This window comes from Labeo rohita, chromosome 13, assembly GCF_022985175.1.
Source record: "Labeo rohita strain BAU-BD-2019 chromosome 13, IGBB_LRoh.1.0, whole genome shotgun sequence".
Taxonomy (NCBI): Eukaryota; Metazoa; Chordata; class Actinopteri; order Cypriniformes; family Cyprinidae; genus Labeo; species Labeo rohita.
The window spans coordinates 14,636,147-14,655,882 of record NC_066881.1 but is presented as its reverse complement, the minus strand read 5'-3'; the positions used below and the strand labels follow the sequence as shown (position 1 = coordinate 14,655,882).

The 19,736-nt window shown below is 34.9% G+C and overlaps 1 protein-coding gene across 2 annotated transcripts in view; it reads right to left on the bottom strand.

Moving 5' to 3' along the window:
• atrnl1a (attractin-like 1a) overlaps positions 1-19,736 on the bottom strand; it is a 318,119-nt gene that overhangs the window by 183,065 nt on the left and 115,318 nt on the right. For both annotated transcript variants that reach the window (XM_051126138.1, XM_051126139.1), the window contains exons 19-20: positions 9,824-10,042; positions 9,594-9,731 (exon numbers count right to left, since the gene is read on the bottom strand). In XM_051126138.1, the coding sequence (XP_050982095.1) occupies positions 9,594-9,731; positions 9,824-10,042 (357 nt within the window). The remainder of the gene's footprint in view (positions 1-9,593; positions 9,732-9,823; positions 10,043-19,736) is intronic.

Here is a 19,736-nt window from a genome sequence, read left to right as displayed (position 1 = left end):
TATCCATTTTTCAATTATTAATATAATAATTAAAAATATTATAATCTTTATAATTAATTATGAATAATAATAACAACAACACATTATAGTATTTATTAATAACAATAAATTAATGTTTTATTATTATTATGTATTTAATTTATTATACATTTGTTTTATATTATGTATTTATCTATGCATGTTATATTAATAATAATAATAATAATAATATCACTATCAAATATTAATATTATGATTAATATTATAATCTTTATAGTTAATTACTACTGATAATAATAACACATTATAATGTTTATTAATAACAATAAATTAAGGTTTAATTATTACTATTATTCATGCTTAGACAAATACATAAAATATAAAAAAAAATCATTATATAATAAATTATATACACATTTATAATAATATAATGTATTTATTATTTTATAACATAATGCATTTTATTATAAAAATGTTAGAATTTATATATAAACTAGGCTTTTTACTAATATCTAGTTTTCTATTTTCTATATAATAATTAATAATATTACATTTATTATAAATAATTACTGATATTAAAAATACTATTTATACTAGTTATACTATTTATTAATAACAAGAATATTATTGTTATTACTATTATTATCAAATAACTTGAATTATTAAAACATGACATTTTGTTGAATATTATATAACCAAAAATGAAACAAATATATACAGGGTCCATCCAACATGATGCACATGTTCCCATCAAGCATTTTTACAGGTATTTATAAGGAATGTCAAGTATGACCTTCTGTGAGTACACCCCAAACACCCCAAACCCAACAGAAGCTTGTACGACACAAACTGGATGTGGCAAAACATGATTAGATGCCACAGTTGTTTTGTCGGGGATGAGGAGCGTGGAGAGGACAGGCGCTGCTGAAACCTCGCTGTGTGCAAAAGCAAACTGCCATCTCAAACAGATCCTTAAAGAGATTAGGAGGGGGGGGGAAATGTTCAGAGCGAGAGGCAAAGCGGAGCTCTTCTCCATCTGTGCCTGATGTTAGAGTTTCCCCTCCTATCTGCTTTATACGACTGCCACCATGTGCTCGCACTCACAAAGAGTGATGTTAGCAGCGCTGTGACACATGGGAGCACTTGATGCCATGAATGAGTGATTAACAAAAATGATACTGGACATTTTAGGACAGAAATATACATATTACACACACACAGAAACACACAGCTCCTGTTAGATATAAGTATGAATTCATGTGTGGCATCAAACAGCCATAAAAGGCTTGATGCATCAGTGCAGTACAAATGCCATAAGTGAAAGTGAATCATCTTCAGTGAGCGGGGTTTCTTAGAAATGAATGGCTGACTACTAGCATGTTTCTAATGAGGATTCACGCAGACATAAACAGGAAGAGGCAATAAAAGGAGAAAGAGACAATGAGGACATAAAAGCGAGAGAGTGAGCGCTTCACTAAATCCCATCAGTAATGTTCAGATTTCTTCACTAAAAGCAAAACATTCAGAGAATCAGGATTCAGGATCAGGAGATAACACAAACTACTGAGGAATAAGAGAGGAGAAACCACTGCTTATTTACCTGTAGCACTGCAATTAGCAGGACTATTTGAACATGCACCTCCCAAATGTTCATTATAATCTCATTATATACTGTCATACTAGTTTCACCAGCTTCACAATCATTAGAGAACCTTCATCAGACACTATAATTAGTGGGAGTGCTCTCAATTACCTTGTTACCGAGGCAACAAAGTTTACAAAGCTAAAACAGATTTGAATGAATTTTAAACCTATTATTACAGGTTCATGTTTATATAATATATGAGGGATTGATTCAACTTTGCCTGTGATTAAGGGGCTTGAAATTTACCCGATGGACTTAAAGTGACAGGTCACTCAAATGAAAATTCTGTCATCATTTACTCACCTTCATGTCTTTCTTTGGCAGAACACAAATTAAGATATGTTAAAGAATGATGGTAATAACAGTTTTGTAGATTACTGACTTCAACTGAAAGACAAGAAAGAAAGTCATACAGGTTTGGAATGACATTAGGGTTAAGTAAATAATGACAGAATTTCATTATTGGGTGAACTATCCCAATAAGTTGAGTTGAGCTTGGATGGAGATTAAATGAACACGCTATTCCAAAACTTTCACGTTTTCATGCTCCGGGTCCAGCTTTGGCTGTCATGTTGGGTGAGTGAACAGGTGTGTGCTTTATACCTCGAGCAGAGAATGACTTATGCAGGTCAAATAAAGAGAGGAAAAATAAGGGTGTTGTGTGTATGCGTTTGTCTAGTCAGAGGCCAGGAATAGCACCGCTGTAGGGTCAATATGACTCTGTCAGGTGCGCACACAGACACAAAAAAACAGTGAATGTCTACAAACAAGTACATGGATAAACACTACTGAAAATGGTAACCAAATATGACTATTCACACACAGCCACTTCCATTTAAAACCATAATGAGAAATGGTAAATGCAGGACTTTGAGCAGGACCGGTAACACTCTGTAAGAGCTGAACACAGTTACCATGCTAAATACAGACAACAAGACACCCTAGATGCATCAGTGTGCTCATCATACAGTCACTTAATGCAGTTACATTCAATGAGCACTAGGTTCAGATACTTCCAACTGCCTCACAAATGATGTACACTAAATATCTTGAAAATCTGACTATTTCCGTGTTTCAGTGCTATAATCGAGTCCCTGGTGCATCTACTATCCTAAAAAATGTGAAAAAGGACAACCCAGTTTTGGCAAGCCTTTTTCTGCAAGCATATGAAAAAACAAGCCGCTTAGATTTCGCTCTCCCTGTGATGTAAAAAGGGGATTTTATTATACTATTACTGCCCCTTAATCTGCAAGTTTCCACCCACGGCGCCGTCATTCTGTTTTCGCAAGCGTCAACATTGGTAGCAGTTCTAATGCCACAACTGTTCTGTCGTGGGCTGCACAGACGAGCACAGAACACTTTTCAGAGTCCCAGCCTCAGAGGAGACAAGAGAGCAGTGGACTTATTTACTGTAAATTACTCTGCTGCAACACACATCTAATATAAACGTGATTTCTTTCCCAGCTGTTTACGTTCACAGACAGAGTGTGTTTGTAAACGTATGTGTGTTTTAACATAAACTTGTGTGTATTTGACTGTTAAAGCACAATAAGACATGAAACTTTTAGTTTAGTTTAGTACTCATGTGCCGTGTGACAGCCATTTTCTGTGCACATGCTTCAGATGTGTGCGCTCAGAAAACCATATAGCAGAAGTTTAAACTAACATGGTTTAAAACGCATGATTTCAGTGCGACATGATAATCAAAATAATCAAAAAGATGGTTTTTAACAGTGTATCTGAGGTATAAGCTGTAAAAGCATAGCCCTATTCTGGAAAAGGAGGCTGGGAACAGCAGTTCATTTGCTTTTTTAAAAAAATTGCACGAAAACAGCCTGTTTCTGCTTCCACTCAAAATGATATAATAAATGATCTGTGGGGTATTTAGAGCTGAAACTTCACAGACATATTCTGAGGACACCTCAGACTTATATTACAAACTGCAAAAAGCGGCACAATAGGTCTACATTAAGTTATCCTGTGGCCAATTGAAAGTTTAAATATATAAATAAACATTAGGGGTGTAACAGTACAAGTATACTGTATATCCAGAACTGTCACGGTACGGATGTCACAGTTCGGTTCATGCAGTCAAACATACAGTCAGTCATAGGCGAGCAATCCAAAAGGGGGACTCATGTGGTAATGCAACAATAACTGCCACAACAGGAAAGAGCAGAAGAACAGATGATCTACGCACCAACCCAAAACAAGAACGGCGAGTTCAGATGGCACTTGAAGAACGATCTGCTTATATTAAATCAGCAGTTTGGAAAAGTTTTGGGTTTTCAAAATGAGTCATAAATAAGTCAGAAGCTTTTTGTTTTACTTTGGCTGATCTCTATTCCAGAATTGCACATAAACTGCATTGCAATCATTTCCCAAAATGTAATTTGTGGGAATTTTTTTTAATCAGACCGTAAAGTGAAAAACTGTAGCAGGCAGATCAAGCTCACTGCTCGTGAAATACATGAAGACAAATATGTGGGGGTTTATATGAATGTATCTCTGAGAGGAACTAACCATCTTCAGAAATGCTTTGGTGGCATTTTGTTCTCCTCTACCTCCATATAATGCAGGGCTCCAGACTGCAACCATTTTTTCTGCCGGTGCGATGACATTTTGTGAGCGGTTGCACTGGCATGACCACTGCGTTGATCAACTCATAAGTGCTGCCTTTTGTGTTTCATATGAGAAACATCAAATGGCAAACGAAAGCTAAACAAAATCCCGCTGCTCATTTGAGATGCGCAGTACGGACTGTTTATCAGCTCGGACCGCAACGCAAATGAACCTGTCCGAGCTCAGAACGACTTTAACAGACATCGATACTGCACAGTGCAGCAAGATCCAGTGAGAAGTATTTGAATTTACCGTGGAAGGAATAAAAAGGCTGCTGCAAGATCTAGTGAGTTGCATTCAAATTCTGCATAGAATTCTCTGTTATGAACAGCGTTGACGCATCAAAAAACCAGATTTTGTCAGTTTTACACTTTTTTTGTGAATGAAGTAAGAAGAGTCACAAAGTGCCTTGAAAAACAAACTTTACTTAAATTTGCGATTCTATTCACTGAAGTTGTTGGTCAGTTCTGTATAATACTATAGAAGAATAATGGTACATTTAATAAGAGTAGAATATATACATTTTCTATATAAAAATTTAAATTTGCATGTTACTTTTGCAATATACACTCCAAAAGTTTGGAAACGCCCTAGAAAAGTAGGGTTTTGGAAAATATTGGCATGAATTCTTTTTCATTTGTTTTAATTTTGCACTGATAAGGGACAACACAAACTACGAAAACATATTTTTTACATAAACAGTTTATACATGGAAAAAACTTTTTCGATTTATCAAAATATCCACCATTAGCAGCTATTACAGCTCTGCTTAATCTGGGCCTAAATTCATTTTATTCTAAACTTAATTGGCAATCAATTGTTGAAGCTATTAAAGTGTGCTGACCCAAAAATCTTTTAAAAATCTGGGCCAAGTTTAAACCAGTAACCAGGCATCAAAGCTGGCAAAGGGGCATGTCTGACTTTGACATATATATATTTCCATTATTATGTAATCAAAATGAAAATATTATTGCTACTCTTCAATAATAATGTCAAGTTACTTCAATGCATTTGCACCAAAAAATAAGGATTTATTCTGATATTGTCCAAAACCACATTTTGCCAGGGGTGTTTCAAAACTTTTGGGGAGCAGTGTACATAATATACGAGAAATGAATATGCAACTGCACTTCAATGCAAAACAACAGTAATTTTATGATTAAATGACTTAATAATCCCACACACCACCCCCCTCAGCTATACCAAATCTGCTCCTAGCACCATCTATAGAACTTCAAATGTTAGTCTGAAGCCCTGTAATGCATGTTAAAGTAATGTTTACAAGCACTATTGCTGCTGTTCCTTAAGCGCCACCTGCTGTCAGAAAATTAATTTGCAAGTTCATTCAGTCCGTCTTCTGTTTTTCTTTTGTGCATTTGTCTTACATAGCATCATTTCACAAATCTAAAGCCAGATCATTCTGTTTTTGCTTTAAATCTTAAAATTATACAATCTAATTCAAATCAAAAGCAACTGCTCACTACTGTCTGTTCAAAATAAATGAAAAAATACATTACCTGTCATGTTTTCTGTGACCCCAAAACCAAGGTACGTATCGAATTATGACATCTATTCACCATTACACCCCTAATAAGTATACATAAACCATTTTATTGTGCTGCAAACTGTTTTTTTATACCATAGTATAAAATTACTCATGTCATGTCATGTCATAACACAAACTCCTAACAGGCCCATATACATGCAAGTATGTATGCACAAAAGACAGACCGTATCGGGTCACAGCTCTCATTTGGAAACCCTGAATTCCAAACCACATCATTCAAACACATAAATAAACACACATACATACACAAAATCCCAGGACTGTATGCCCTCTGTTGTCCTTTAACTAAGCAGGCCATTTCGAAAGGACACATGTCCTCCATCTTCCACAGACTGTTTTCTCTTTCTCGTCAAGGGCAGCCGGCCACGTGTCATATTTTACCCTGATCTTACTTTGATGGCCTGTCTCTTTTCTCCTTCAGACAACACACGCACACACTCGGTGAGAGATATCCATCCAGCCTCCCCTGTTCTCCACACAGTGGGCTGCTCTCCATCTCCCCTCGTCTAATCTAACACAGATCAGTGGCTTAAACGTATTAGTGCACGAGGTGAGGTAAATCTCCCCCATTCACTAACTCTGAAAAATGACACTCCTGGATTAGCGGCGACCACAATCAGAGCATTAAACACACGTGCACATTTACACCAAGGAGCAGTCAATAAAGCACTCTTAATCACGGAGGTATTCAACAGGGAGGGAGAGCGCGTATCCTTGAGAGATGCGAAGGGCCGCACATCTATCAAATCTCCGCTGTGAGCGCTGGACCGCTCCTATAGGCGAGGAGGTGGGGCAGCAGTCAACTCCAGGAAATAAGAAAATGATTAAGAGTGATTTAATGTCACAGAACGTGGAGAAAACGCACATCTGTCCGACAGAGAATGATGTTATTACACCACCCTCCTTGCACCTCTTCGCTTCTCTGCTGCCTTTCTCTCGCTCTCGCTCTCGCTGCACTTTCATCTCTAAGATGAAGCTTGTATATAAACTCAGTGATTGGAAACCGGGAGAAAAGCCACAGTGAAGAACTAACACGAGGAGCCCACATCAAATCAATACAATTTGCGTCAGGTTGAATACTGCACTCGTAATGAAATATGGCCACACTAACCATTACAACAAAATTAGATGGGGGACACTGGGATATCCTCTGGTACATTTGGATGCATGCAGACTGTTTATGAACTAACTACTGCATCGATTTCAGTTTGAAATATTGTGTGGCTACATGTACATCTTAAAGAGGTAGTTTAACAAATAATCAAAGTTCCTGCATCCTCTACTCTCACCTCATACCTTTCTAAACCAATGTGATTTTTTTTCATCCACAGAAATGGAGTTTTTTAGCAGGTTGCCAAGGTTGAAATTGAGTCACTCATTATTTAGCCTTGCACTCAGTTTTTTACAGAATTCACACTCTGCACATTCAACCTGCCATGGCGATATATGTAACAATGGTTTAATGGTTAAATTAAGTTTGATTATTCAAAAAGCATTTCTGGTTAATTAAAATTATTTAACTTATTTATCCAATTTAACATCAATTTATGTTTAACAAAAATTACATTTGTATGGCTCTATGAAATGTTTCATTTTTTCTCTCACATTCTGTTTTAGTGTTATTGCTAATTATTTGAATGCATAAAAACAACTTGATTTATTAAAATGTATTTTAACAATAGCCCAAAATGTGTTTTTTTTCAGAATTTTTTTTTTCTGAAATTCTGTCAAATGAAGGCATAAAACATGAATCTTTTAAAAAAAAGAAAATTCAACTTTATTTTTTATCAAACACAGGGGAATTACAACTAACATTAAAACATGGAAGAAATATTGTGTGATTATTCCTTAAAAAAAATATATAATAATTTTATTATTAATAGTAGCAGTGGTACATTCTGCTTCACAATAGCAATATATTTCTGATACAATTTTTTTAACCAAACTTTTATTTCCCATGAGGACCTTTAAGTTTCTACATGTATATGACATGCCCTTAAAGTTGACAAAGAGAATCCAATCAAACAAACAAGTCAAAAAATATATACTTCATCATTTAGTTATTGAGAAAAATGATCCAGTGTTAAATATTTGCGAGATGCAAAAGTATGTGAATCTTTGCTTTTAGGTCCGGACTTTGACTCAGCCGTTCCAAATCATTACCTTTGTTCTTGTTTAATTGGGGTCGTTGTCTTGCTGCATTTAGTACATGGACAGATGTCCCGACATTTTCCTTTAGAATTTGCTGGAGTAATTCAGAATTTATTGTTCCATTAATGATGGCAAATCGTCCTGGCTCAGATGCAGCAAAACAGGCCCAAACCATGATATTAACACCACCATGTTTTACAGATGGGATAAGATTCTTCTTATGCTGGAATGCAGCGTTTTTCTTTCTCCAAACATATCTATTTAAACCAAAAATTATATTTTGGTCTCATCCGTCCACAAAACATTTCTCCAATAGCCTTCTGACTTGTCCACATGATCTTTATTAAACTGCAGACAGGCAGCAGTGGGTTTTTTTTTTGTTTTTTTGGAGAGTTGTGGCTTTCTCCTTGCAACCCTCCCATGCACACCATGGTTGTTCATTGTTCTCCTGATGATGGACTCATGAACTTCAACATTAACCAATGTGAGAAAGGCCTTTAGTTGCTTAGAAGTTATCCTGGGGTTATCTGCAACCTCAGAAACTATTATACATCTTGCTTTGGAGTGATCTTTGTTGGTCGACCACTTCTGGGGAGGGTAACTGTGGTCTTGAATTTCCTCCATTTGTACACAATCTGTCTGACTGTGGAATTGTGAAGTCCAAACTCTTTAGAGATGGTTTTGTAACCTTTTCCAGGCTGATGAGCAACAACAACTTTTTTTCTCAGGTCCTCAGAGATCTCCTTTGTTTGTGCCATGATTCACTTTCACAAACATGATCAGACTTTAATAGATCCCTGTTCTTTAAATAAAACAGGGCATAAACTGACACCTAATTGTCACCCTATTGACTGAAAACACTTCTGAACAGAATGACTCCAATTTCACCTTCAAATTAACTGCTAATCCTAGAGATTCACACACTTTTGCAACTCACAAATATTTAACACAGGTCATTTTTCATAAATAAATGACAAAGTATACATTGTATATATATACAGTGCTGCTTGAAAGTTTGTGAACCCTTTAGAATTTTCTGTATTATATATATATGATTCATATATTCGATTTTCTGTATTATTCTGTATTAATTATATATATATATTTAATTTTCAAAAATCATGTTTTTTTCATTGTGCATTCCAATTAAACATGATAACAATTAAAAAACAAGACTTTTGGGAAAAAAAAAAAAAAAACAGTTATCTGTTTTTGCAAATAAACTCTTCTGTTTTTGCAAATAAACAGTTCTTTTCAAACTATATATATATATATATAGTTTGAAAAGAACAGTGTGTAATAATGCTCAATCATTAATGACCGTCAAATTTAATTTTGCTTTGTTCTTCATTCTATGGTGTTGTTTGAATATTTGAAATTTACGACACAATCAAATGGTCTACTTTTGTTGTACTTCTGTTCTTTGTAGCTTGGTAGCTATATTTATTATCCACTTTCATTCTATGGAAAACAACATCTGGATATTTTGCTAAATATATCTTGTTCCACAGAGACAAAATCATACTTGCTGAAAAGACAGCCTCTGTGATTTTCAAACACAGATACAAACAAGCGCACAAACAGACAGACACATAATTGCTCACATACGCATACAGAGAAATATCTCACCTTGGCATTTCCCTCCATTTGTTGGGTCTCCATAGTAACCAGGTAGACAGATTTGGCACTGCAGCCCAGTTGTGAGATTCTTGCATTGCTCACATACACTGGCATTAACACACGTACTGTGGCCGTTACACTGACATGCTGAAACATACAATGTGAGAAGGGTTTGTTCATTTGATCATTTACATGTGATCAGTGCACATTAATGTATGAGTGTGTGTTTTAATGTGTACCTGGGCAGGTTATGTAGGCCCAATCATAGCCCTTTTCCCTTGAACAGACACTGGTGTCCAACACCCTCTCTCGGCTCTGTCTGCTCAAGTTCCTCATCGGTCCACGGTATGATCCCTCAATACACTGGCCCTGACCTGTGTCTGTAGGGTCTCCGCACCAACCACAGTCAGGATGTTCCAGGCACTGACCACACGTACGATGGCCTGAACAGTTCTGAGCTAGAGAGAGAGAAGATTTAGTTTAATTTTAGGTAAAATTGTATAAGATAAATGAGAATTTCCCCACCATTTAAGACTAATGTACCTCCACAGCCCCATCAGTAACATTTAGGGCTAGATTTACTAAACAGTGCAAATTATCGCTAGAGCACAAATCCATAAAAGCGTCAATGGGAGGGGAAAATTCTGTGTGTGATTTACTGACAATGCACACATTAATAAAATAGACACAGCCAGATCATTTCCATAATCACCAGTGCAATCTACCAAAAGCAGCACAAATTAGCACCTGCTTTAGGGTATGCATTTTTGGCGCATTAAATAATGGTGCAGTGATTTGACGAGTGCAAACGTTAGTAAATCGTGTTGCGTGATTCATTTTAATACTCTCCCCCCATAAATTTTGCGTCTGAAAGGGAAACTCCTACAAATGCATATTCAGTAAGGTCAGGCACAAAAATAACTGTGTCCATGCCTTTTCAGCGCTAATTCTTCACTGCGCATCTTCAGTAAATCCTGACAACACTATTTTAACGCCTAAAGGTTTGTGCTGGCACAAGCTGATAGTTAATCTGGTCCTTAGTGTTGTTATTTTTAACTAAAACCAAAACTATTAAAATATTTTTTGTTAACTAAAACAAAGCTGGAATCAAATATAAATATTAGATTAATTACAAATGTTGCCTTGTAAACGAACTGAAATAAATAGGTGGAAATAAATTACTAATACTAAATGTGATTTTTTTTTTTTTTCCCCAAATTCCATTTTTTTTTTTCCAAATTCATTTTGTTCCATTTTAAATTTTCTGGATTGAGTTTTTCCTGTTTTAATTTTTTAAACTCTTGTTTTAATGGTCAAATTTAAAAAATATGAATGAAAAAGCATGTCTAATTAATTGAAATCATGGAACACGACTTAAAAGCAATTTATTAAAAGTCTAACAAAAATTAAATTCAAATTCAGTTTCATTTTTACCATTCTGTATTTTCCATTAATTTTCTGGATTCCATTTTAATGGTTCATTAAATTTTAATAATTAAAAGTTCTCTAATTAATTGATTTTATTAAAAAAATATATTTTATTAATTTATTATTATTTTATTTTATTTTTATTATTTATTTATTTATTTTTTCCAGAAATACTGTGTTGTGTATTTACATTTTTAATAAACGTAAATACACAACACGGTAAACACATTCTGGTAAATAATTGTCTGGTATTTATTACTCAATTTTTTTATATAATATTAGTAGTAGAAGTAGTACTACAATCATTACATTAATTAATATATTTCTGTCACAATTTCTTCAAGATAAACAGAACTTTTATTTTGACGGATTGCTGTGAAGACATTTAAGTTTCTGTTTGTATACAATATGACAAAAATTTTTTTTTTAAAGAAATTGTATAATACTTAATCTAAAATTAGACTAAAAACAAATTATTTATTTAATTTAATTTATTATTTTTTTATTACATTTTTTATATTATTAAAAAATGATTTTAAAAAAATGAGTCCATCTTCGAAACCATACCTTTATTTTACCCAAATACACTTACAATTATAAACTGATAATAATTATTTATATTTTAAAGCAGTTGGGACAGATTTCATGGGCCAAAAGTTACATAGTTTGTATTTAATAAATACTATAACAATGGTTATGTATGTAAGATCAGATACATTGCATACTTGTCACTATCAAACAACGCTAAAACAGTTTTAGTTTTGCTTACCCACAAACTCCACCTCTGAGCAGAGGCAGCCCACACACATGGGCCTATTCACAAAGGGTCTGTTTTCTTCAATACAAACAACTAGCTATAATGCTTAACACTGAAGTGTGGATGAAATATGGCATTTAAAGTGATGTTTTTATAGTCAAGCAAGCAATTATTTGTTTGGCCCAACAGAAAAGACCACCACAGGAGCTGTCCTATTGATCTCCAGCAGGTAAATATAAAAAGTCCTGTGACAGTTACTGGAGCTGACAGGAAAAAAGAGAAAAAGAGACATAAAAGGAGAACAATAAAGGCCTAGAGACCCCAAACATCAGCTTATTTTATCTAAATAACCCAAGACGACAAAATAAGAGAATGCAAATGCATTTTCACAATCTGTCAGTGAAACTCGCAAGACTGCCAAATCTATACACGAGACATTCACAAGAGGAAGGGGGAGAAAACAAAAACAAAAAGTGTTCACACCTCCTAGAAGTTCCAGCATCTTTTCATTTATATTTAGAATTACTATCTAAATCTAAATCTATTTTGTTGCAAGGACTGAAATGTATTTCACCTTTGTGTTGTTAACTGACCTTTTAATTGCAAAATAAACGCGTTTTGTGAAATGAATGTGTATTCATGCAATGTGTCTGACATTCAGAGTGCTGGACATTTGAGACACAAGGGACACTGTCACATGATTTACATTTTCTGTGCTTGCCAGTAGGGCTTTTCTATAACAAAGTTTCCTGAGCCCCTCAGTAATGACCTCCTTTCATTTTTAGACATTTGTGTGTGTGGGAGCAGAAAATGTATGCAGGCAATAGGGACAGAAGAAGCGTCCATCAATGTACCCCGCGACCAGACCCCGTCTAATGGGTCCTTAGACAGTGCGAGGGTCAAAAAGTGTCTCAGGGTTAATGGCGAGGGCAAAATTCTAAGAGATCTGGAGTGTGTCATTAAAAACAGGGCATAAAGGCACACTGAGGGAACGCCACCACAGTCAGTGTGACACTCAAAAGTGAAAGAAAGACAGGAAAAAGAGCTCTTTGAAGTGCCAAAGCGTTTAACCTACCCTATAATATTCAAAAATGTCCTGTTTGGAGACAAAAAGAGCTTTTGTTTAGAAATTTGAAAGGTAAAGTTTTATTTACAATGAGCCTTCCTAGCTACGATCACAACTGCAGGATATTCAATTAAAGATATTGCTCATACGTGTACATAAATAAAAAAAAATAAACATAAAAAATAAAGCTTAATATTTAATATTAAAATGCATTAGTATTAACGTAATAAATAAAAATAACCAGATTGAACACCAAACCACTGACAGGGTGAACTGCAGTTGTTCTGATTATTGCAGGACGTATACAAACATCTTACATCAATGAATAATACATTGCATGAAAAAAGAGATTTGCAAAAGTTCATATTCTGTAGAAGTTCTGCGCATATTTGCATGTTCTATTGCATTCTTGATCTAGATTTCCACAGCGCACAGATGTTTCAGGTGAACTTTCTACCCAGAAGCTCCTCACTCCTCCTGCATTATTCACACCCAGTACAATCACAGAGGTGTTTCATAATTACAAACACAATTCTCATCTTTTCCTCTCTCATTTTCTCTCGCTCCCTTCTTTCCCTTTTTGTGTTTTAGCAAAGGATATGAGGATTATCTTTAGCCAAGGACACCTACACATTCATTACATATGCAAATCTATACAACATTCTCAATGCTGTGTGTTTTTTTTTTTTCTAAAAAGTACCACTTGCCTTTACTTAATAAGCACACTGGTGGGTTTTCACACAGATTCAGTACAAAGTTTCAGAAAAGGTCATTATAAATTCCAAATCAAATCAAGAAACAAGTCCTTATTATAACATAGAAAGTCGGTAGAGGCACTGGTTCAAGTATTAGACTTCAAAAAAAAAAATCTCCAGTAGCTATGAGAACTGATTTACTTATGTTTTTCATAACTTATGTCTTTCATAACTATATGCGGGGACATTATTAGCACCATAGATTTTCAATAAGACTGTAACTCTATTGTTTCATTTCTTTAAATGAAACTTTTAACAAGTATTGAAATATGTATAAATGTAACTTTTTTAACTTTAAATTCTCAGGCATGGCTGACCTAACAGCAACATAAAACTCTGTCTACAGTAAGACAACATCTGTCTCATGGAAATGTCCACCAGGGACAGGGACGCCTGTCAAACACATTGCAGTCAGAATTAACGAGCATAAAGCGGAAAAGAAAAGATTTTAATAGAGAGTTACTGCTGGTCTATGTGACTTTCTGAGAGAGGAAATCCCATGCATAACTACATACTTATCAAGGGAGGAACATCCCACTCAATATGTAAAATAATGGGTCTTGCAAAGATCGCAAGTCTTTGCATATGTGATCTTGAAATCTGCATGCAATAAACTGAAATACTTACAGTCCTCATTGTGTTTGTTTTCTTTTGAAAGAAATGAGTACTTTTATTGAGCAAGGACATATTAAATTGGTCAAAAGCACTTGTAATTTTAGTGCTGTCAAGTGATTTTTTTTTTTTTTAATTAATTGCACATTTCCCACCTAACATTAAAGTTTTTAAATATACTTATATATTGCAATAATTTCACATTTGATCTTTAAATTAATGTAGAAACAACATAGACAGTATATTTTGAATATTTGTTTTTTTTTTAATAACTGAAGGTGAGTATCACTGATACCAGTATTTAGAAAAGTGTTCTTTTTTCCTAATATTTAACTATTTGACTATAGCCATGCAACATTACAGTACAATCAAAAGCTATTAATTTTAACATTTATTAGACTTAAAAACAAATATCAAATTCTAATTTAAGTGAACTTAAAACAATCTTCACATAAACTTATTATTTACCTGTGCCCTTCAGTAAGTAGGAAGTATAGAGTAATTGAATAAAGTTATCAAACACTAAATCCTAACTTAAATATAGATGAATCCTTTTCCTATTGTTCTCTGATTAATAGACATCCCAGCAGCTGGGTTATTAGGTTATTTGGCTGCTATTACTTTAAGAGCTGCCACTGCTGAACATGACCAGTGTTGAGGAAAGTTACTTAAGTTACGTTTAAAAAGTAAAGCATTACAAAACTGCGTTACTCCCTAGTAAGTAAAAAGTAAGTAAATACGTTACGTACTAATAACTTAGTAACTTAGCTGCTTTTTATGGAAAGTAATGCATTACATAAATTTTGTGTTACTTTTTAAATCTTGGCAGGACTTGCTTGTTTGTTTTTAATGTAAAAATAGTTATATTTTTGGCAAATGTAAAAGATCTTTCACACCAAAAAAGAAATGAATAAGCCTCAGGTAAATTCAAGTAAAACGCAAGTAAATTCATGTCTATACAGTAGAACGCACAAAAATTACAGGAGAAGTTCACTTCCAGAACAAAAATGTACATATAATTTACTCACCCCATTGTCATCCAAGATGTTCATGTCTTTCTTTCTTCAGTCGTAAGGAAATTATGTTTCTTGAGGAAAACATTTTGAGAATGTTCTCCATATACTGGACTTCTATGGTGCCCGTGAGTTTGAACTTCCAAAATGCAGTTTAAATGCAGCTTCAAAGTGCTCTAAATGATCCCAGCTGAGGAATAAGGGTCTTACCTAGTGAAACGATCGGTTATCTTCTAAAAAAAAAAAAATGACAATTTACATACTTTTTAACCTCAAATGCTCGTCTTGTATAGCTCTGCAATGTGCATGCATACTCTGTGTAATCTGGTTCAATACAGTTAGGGTATGTCGAAAAACTCCCATCTCATTTTCTCCTCCAACTTCAAAATCATCCTACATTGCCGTTTTACCTTTTTTTGTAAAGGCTGTCTGACCTTGTTTGCATGTTCACTTTGTAAACATTGGGTTGGTACTTCTACTGCGATGTAGGATGACGTTTAGAGCCCTTTGAAGCTGCATTTAATCTGCATTTTGGAAGTCAAAACTCACAGGCACCATAGAAACCACTATATGGAGAACATTCCTGAAATGTCCTCAAGAACCAATTTCTTTACGACTGAAGAAAGAAAGACATGAACATCTTGGATGAAAAGGGGGAGTAAATTATCTGTCATTTTTTTCTGGAAATGAAACATTTAATTACTGCAGGTTTGAGTTTTACTCTAGGTTTGCATTCCACTGTTTTTATTCATTTTGAGGAATACTGAATCTTTTTTTTGTAAGCGAGATGAATTAATGCACACACAGAGGTCGCGTTACCCAAAAATTCTCCGTCATTGAAGGAAATTTTTTATCAGTGATGGAAAAATCTGAAGGTCGTCTGTCATTTTGACAGATTACACTGAGGGTGATCTATTGTAAATTGTAGCTGTAATTCCCACTCCTGTCCAGTTGGTGGTGAGTGCACTAAAGTCATCAGAGCACGGGATACAGAACAAAAACAAAATTATCACTAATGTTTTCCTATGCATTTGATTACACACAAGCCAGTACACAGAAGCTACAATGATCTATCACGCCACATTAAAGAGCGCCAAAACGGTATGTATTGCTTGAATTTCCTAAGGAAATTGACAGAATTTGTAATCTGAGACTTTGTTTCATATCAAAAGTAACACAAAGCCTTGCCTATTGCTATTTATTGGAAGAAAGATGCACTATGTACTGTCCATACATCAATTCAAAAAAACAGCATAGACCAAGAGATTGATTGTGATTTAAGAATCGATATTAGTTCATTAAAATGAGAATCTATTAAAATAGAGAAATCGATTTTTTTTCGAGCATATATTTTGTTTTTAAACACTGCGCTGTCGTCCTGTAGGTTCATGATTAAAAACGAAAATGTGAACAAAAATAAAAGCAATTAAATGTGTTATTCTAATTAAAAAATTGTCTAGTGCAATCTCTGGTCTAGACAGAAATACAGCAACACCATGTTTTCACAGCGGGAAAACAAAGTAACTGGCGTTACTTTTTTTAAAAAGTAAATGAAAAGTAATTGAATTGTGCAATTGAAGTGTGCGCGCTACGAGCACAGTATAACAGCTGACAGGACAGGTAAATTTGATTTTACTGACATATGGCCTGACAATATCTCATCTAACTGCAGTTCACTATTGTTCTACTGAAGCTCCCTCGTCACTTGTATCTTTTCTGCACTCATTTGACTGTGCCTTGCGTGGAAGTAAAGTTGGAGTGCGCATCTGAAAAGTCTCCCATTTGATGTGGTCTTAAAAACATTCTGCGACTAAATAAGCGCACTTCTTGTCAAGAAAAAAAAGAGACAGCAGCATTTGTGAGTGGAGTGGCCAACCCTAGCCCCACCCCTGCGTTAACTGCGTTAAATAATTTTAACACCATTAAACGGGAAATATTTATCGCCTGCGTTAACATGCAAATTTTGACAGCACTACTAATTTTACAAAAATTAAAAAAAGAATCACCACAAAAAAATGTTTCTTGAGCACCAAATCACTATGTTAGCATAATTTCTGAAGGATCACGTAACAAAATACTGACATTTCTACTGTATGTTAAACGTACATTTCTTACATTTCTTGTTGAGCATAAGAGACTAGTGACTAGCCCCAAATGTTTTAACAATGGTGTACATAATTTAAAATATTTTTTGTGAAACTTTTCTAATGCGGAAACTCTAAGCCTCAATGACTTCCAAAATATCAAAAAAGAAGAAAAAGAAAAAAAATAGAATTGTTAGTAAGATAATTTTGAACAGAAAGGCATGAGGAGGAAAAAAAGTATGCTCATTATCTAGCTTTACTTTGTTCTTGAAGAGCGTTCACACATTTGTCTGCATTTTCAAAGACCAAATAATAACAAAGACTTTAAAACATTTTTGAAAACAAAAAACCAAAAGACTTCAAGCTCATTCATACCATAACAGTGCAAAACAATGGACGCGGCCGACTCGCAACATGCTGTCGCATTGTACAATACGGTATTTCTATTATCTCAACTTCAGAATTCAAAAGGCTATATTTGCAGAGCACATTGAGCCAGTGAAGAAGTTCATTTCCATTTTGATTAGGTGCATATTATCGTGCTGTCACACTGTTGCTTTATCTCTGTCTGGAGCTTTGTTTAAATATGAAAACTGCACTTTCTCTAATTAAATTATCCTCCATCACAACTGTTACATTTACGCACACCCAAGAATCACGCAGCAAAATATTTGCTTTGCCCGTGAACCGACTCCTCGGAGGAGGAAAGGATATCCTCTAGCAATTCACTTCCATCAGAGAGCTGACCTTAATGATGTTTATTGTCTGACAGATCGCCTCTATGAAATACAACCATCAACATCCAAGTTAACAATGCACTGGAGGCCTTTAGCCTCTGCAGTCCAGATGAAATCAATGCCCAGCACATCCACAGAGAAAGAACAGTAATATCTGTGTAAGTCTATAATGGCGAATGGAAGGGGAGGTCGTGGTCTCAGGGTCTCAAGGCCATGAAAGACTTTCAGCTTCCTGAGACACTACAGACAGGCAATTTCGCCTGTCAGGTTTTCGTAGTAGTATTTTTTTCTGAAGAAATATGTCGGTTATTAAGCATTATGCCTCTCAGTTGGACTGCATATCTATTTTTCATTCTCGTCCCCGTCGCAGCTGCTCATTTACGCCGCATTACGATGCCAGCTCCAGTGCCTCTTAATGCAGAAGGAAAGAATGATTCCACGCGTCTACAAACTTGCTGATGACTATACAAGGTAGGTCCGCGTCAGCTACTCCTAAGGCTTTTCTGAGACGATTACCATCAGTCATTTCAGATACTTTGGCATGACTCTGTGTTGTTTTGGACCACATGATATCGCTCTTGTGTATAGGGACATTTCTGCAAATCTACTTAGAAGGAACTAAAGAAGCTGTTGAATCATAAAGTGACTGAGCAGAGATCTGAACAGCCTCAGACACGGACGCCGTGCCCATGGACCGCCCCACAGGTAACACACAGACGCATGATGCATATAAAAATGGCAAGGCTGAAATCACCAGTTTAAATCTGATTGGCTGGCTTTACACAACTTCAGAAATATGAGCACTTAAAAAAATGTCTCAACAACAGAACTGAGTTTACAAGGAACTGAAGAAATGAAAAATTTATTTATATAAAGGAAAACTGTCTATATTTGCCAAATTACTGACATCAAATCTTTTAAAAAGTCTTCAGACTTTCATGGCATTATTTAAAAAATCCTATTTGAGGCACCAAGCCGCACAGGTGCTAAACAGTAGCCCATTTGTTTTCCGATTTTCTTACTATGCATATTGTTTTTTTTTTTTTCTGCCCTAAATGTGTCTGGATTTCAGAAAACTTTTTCGTAGAGACACCAAACTTGGTGGGACAGTGAGAAATTCCACTGCTAATACAGGCACTATAATAAATACATTTGCATTTTTGTTTATATTTCTAAATTCTCTGAGTTAAGCCATACATTTCCTAAATTTAATTTCTGTCTATATATTTTTTCCTCAATCTTCAATTTTGTGAAAAACTCCTTCTAAACCATTCATCCAATCGTTAAGAAATTCTGCACACAGTGACTCTTAACACTTTTATACATCACAGCATTGCAAAGATAAGCAAATTAATTTGTCTAGCATTGCATATTTTAATGAACTGGCCTATATCTACAGAACACAAGTTCAAAGTGCCAAGTTGCATTAAATTTTGGTGGCGCTACAACAGAAAAAAAAAGATGTAATTCCACAGCAAAAAAGATATTTTGAGAAATGTCTCATTTTTTGTCCATACATTGGAAGTCAATGTTCACCAAAACTGATTTGTTGCTTAAAATATCTTCTTTCGTGTAAAACTGAAAAAAAACCAAAACAATTTGCAACGATAAAAGGGTGAGTAAATGATGTCATTTTTGGGTGAACTACCCCTTTAAGTGGTTTTTTGCAGTGTTGACTGAGAGTGCCCCTATTATGCCAT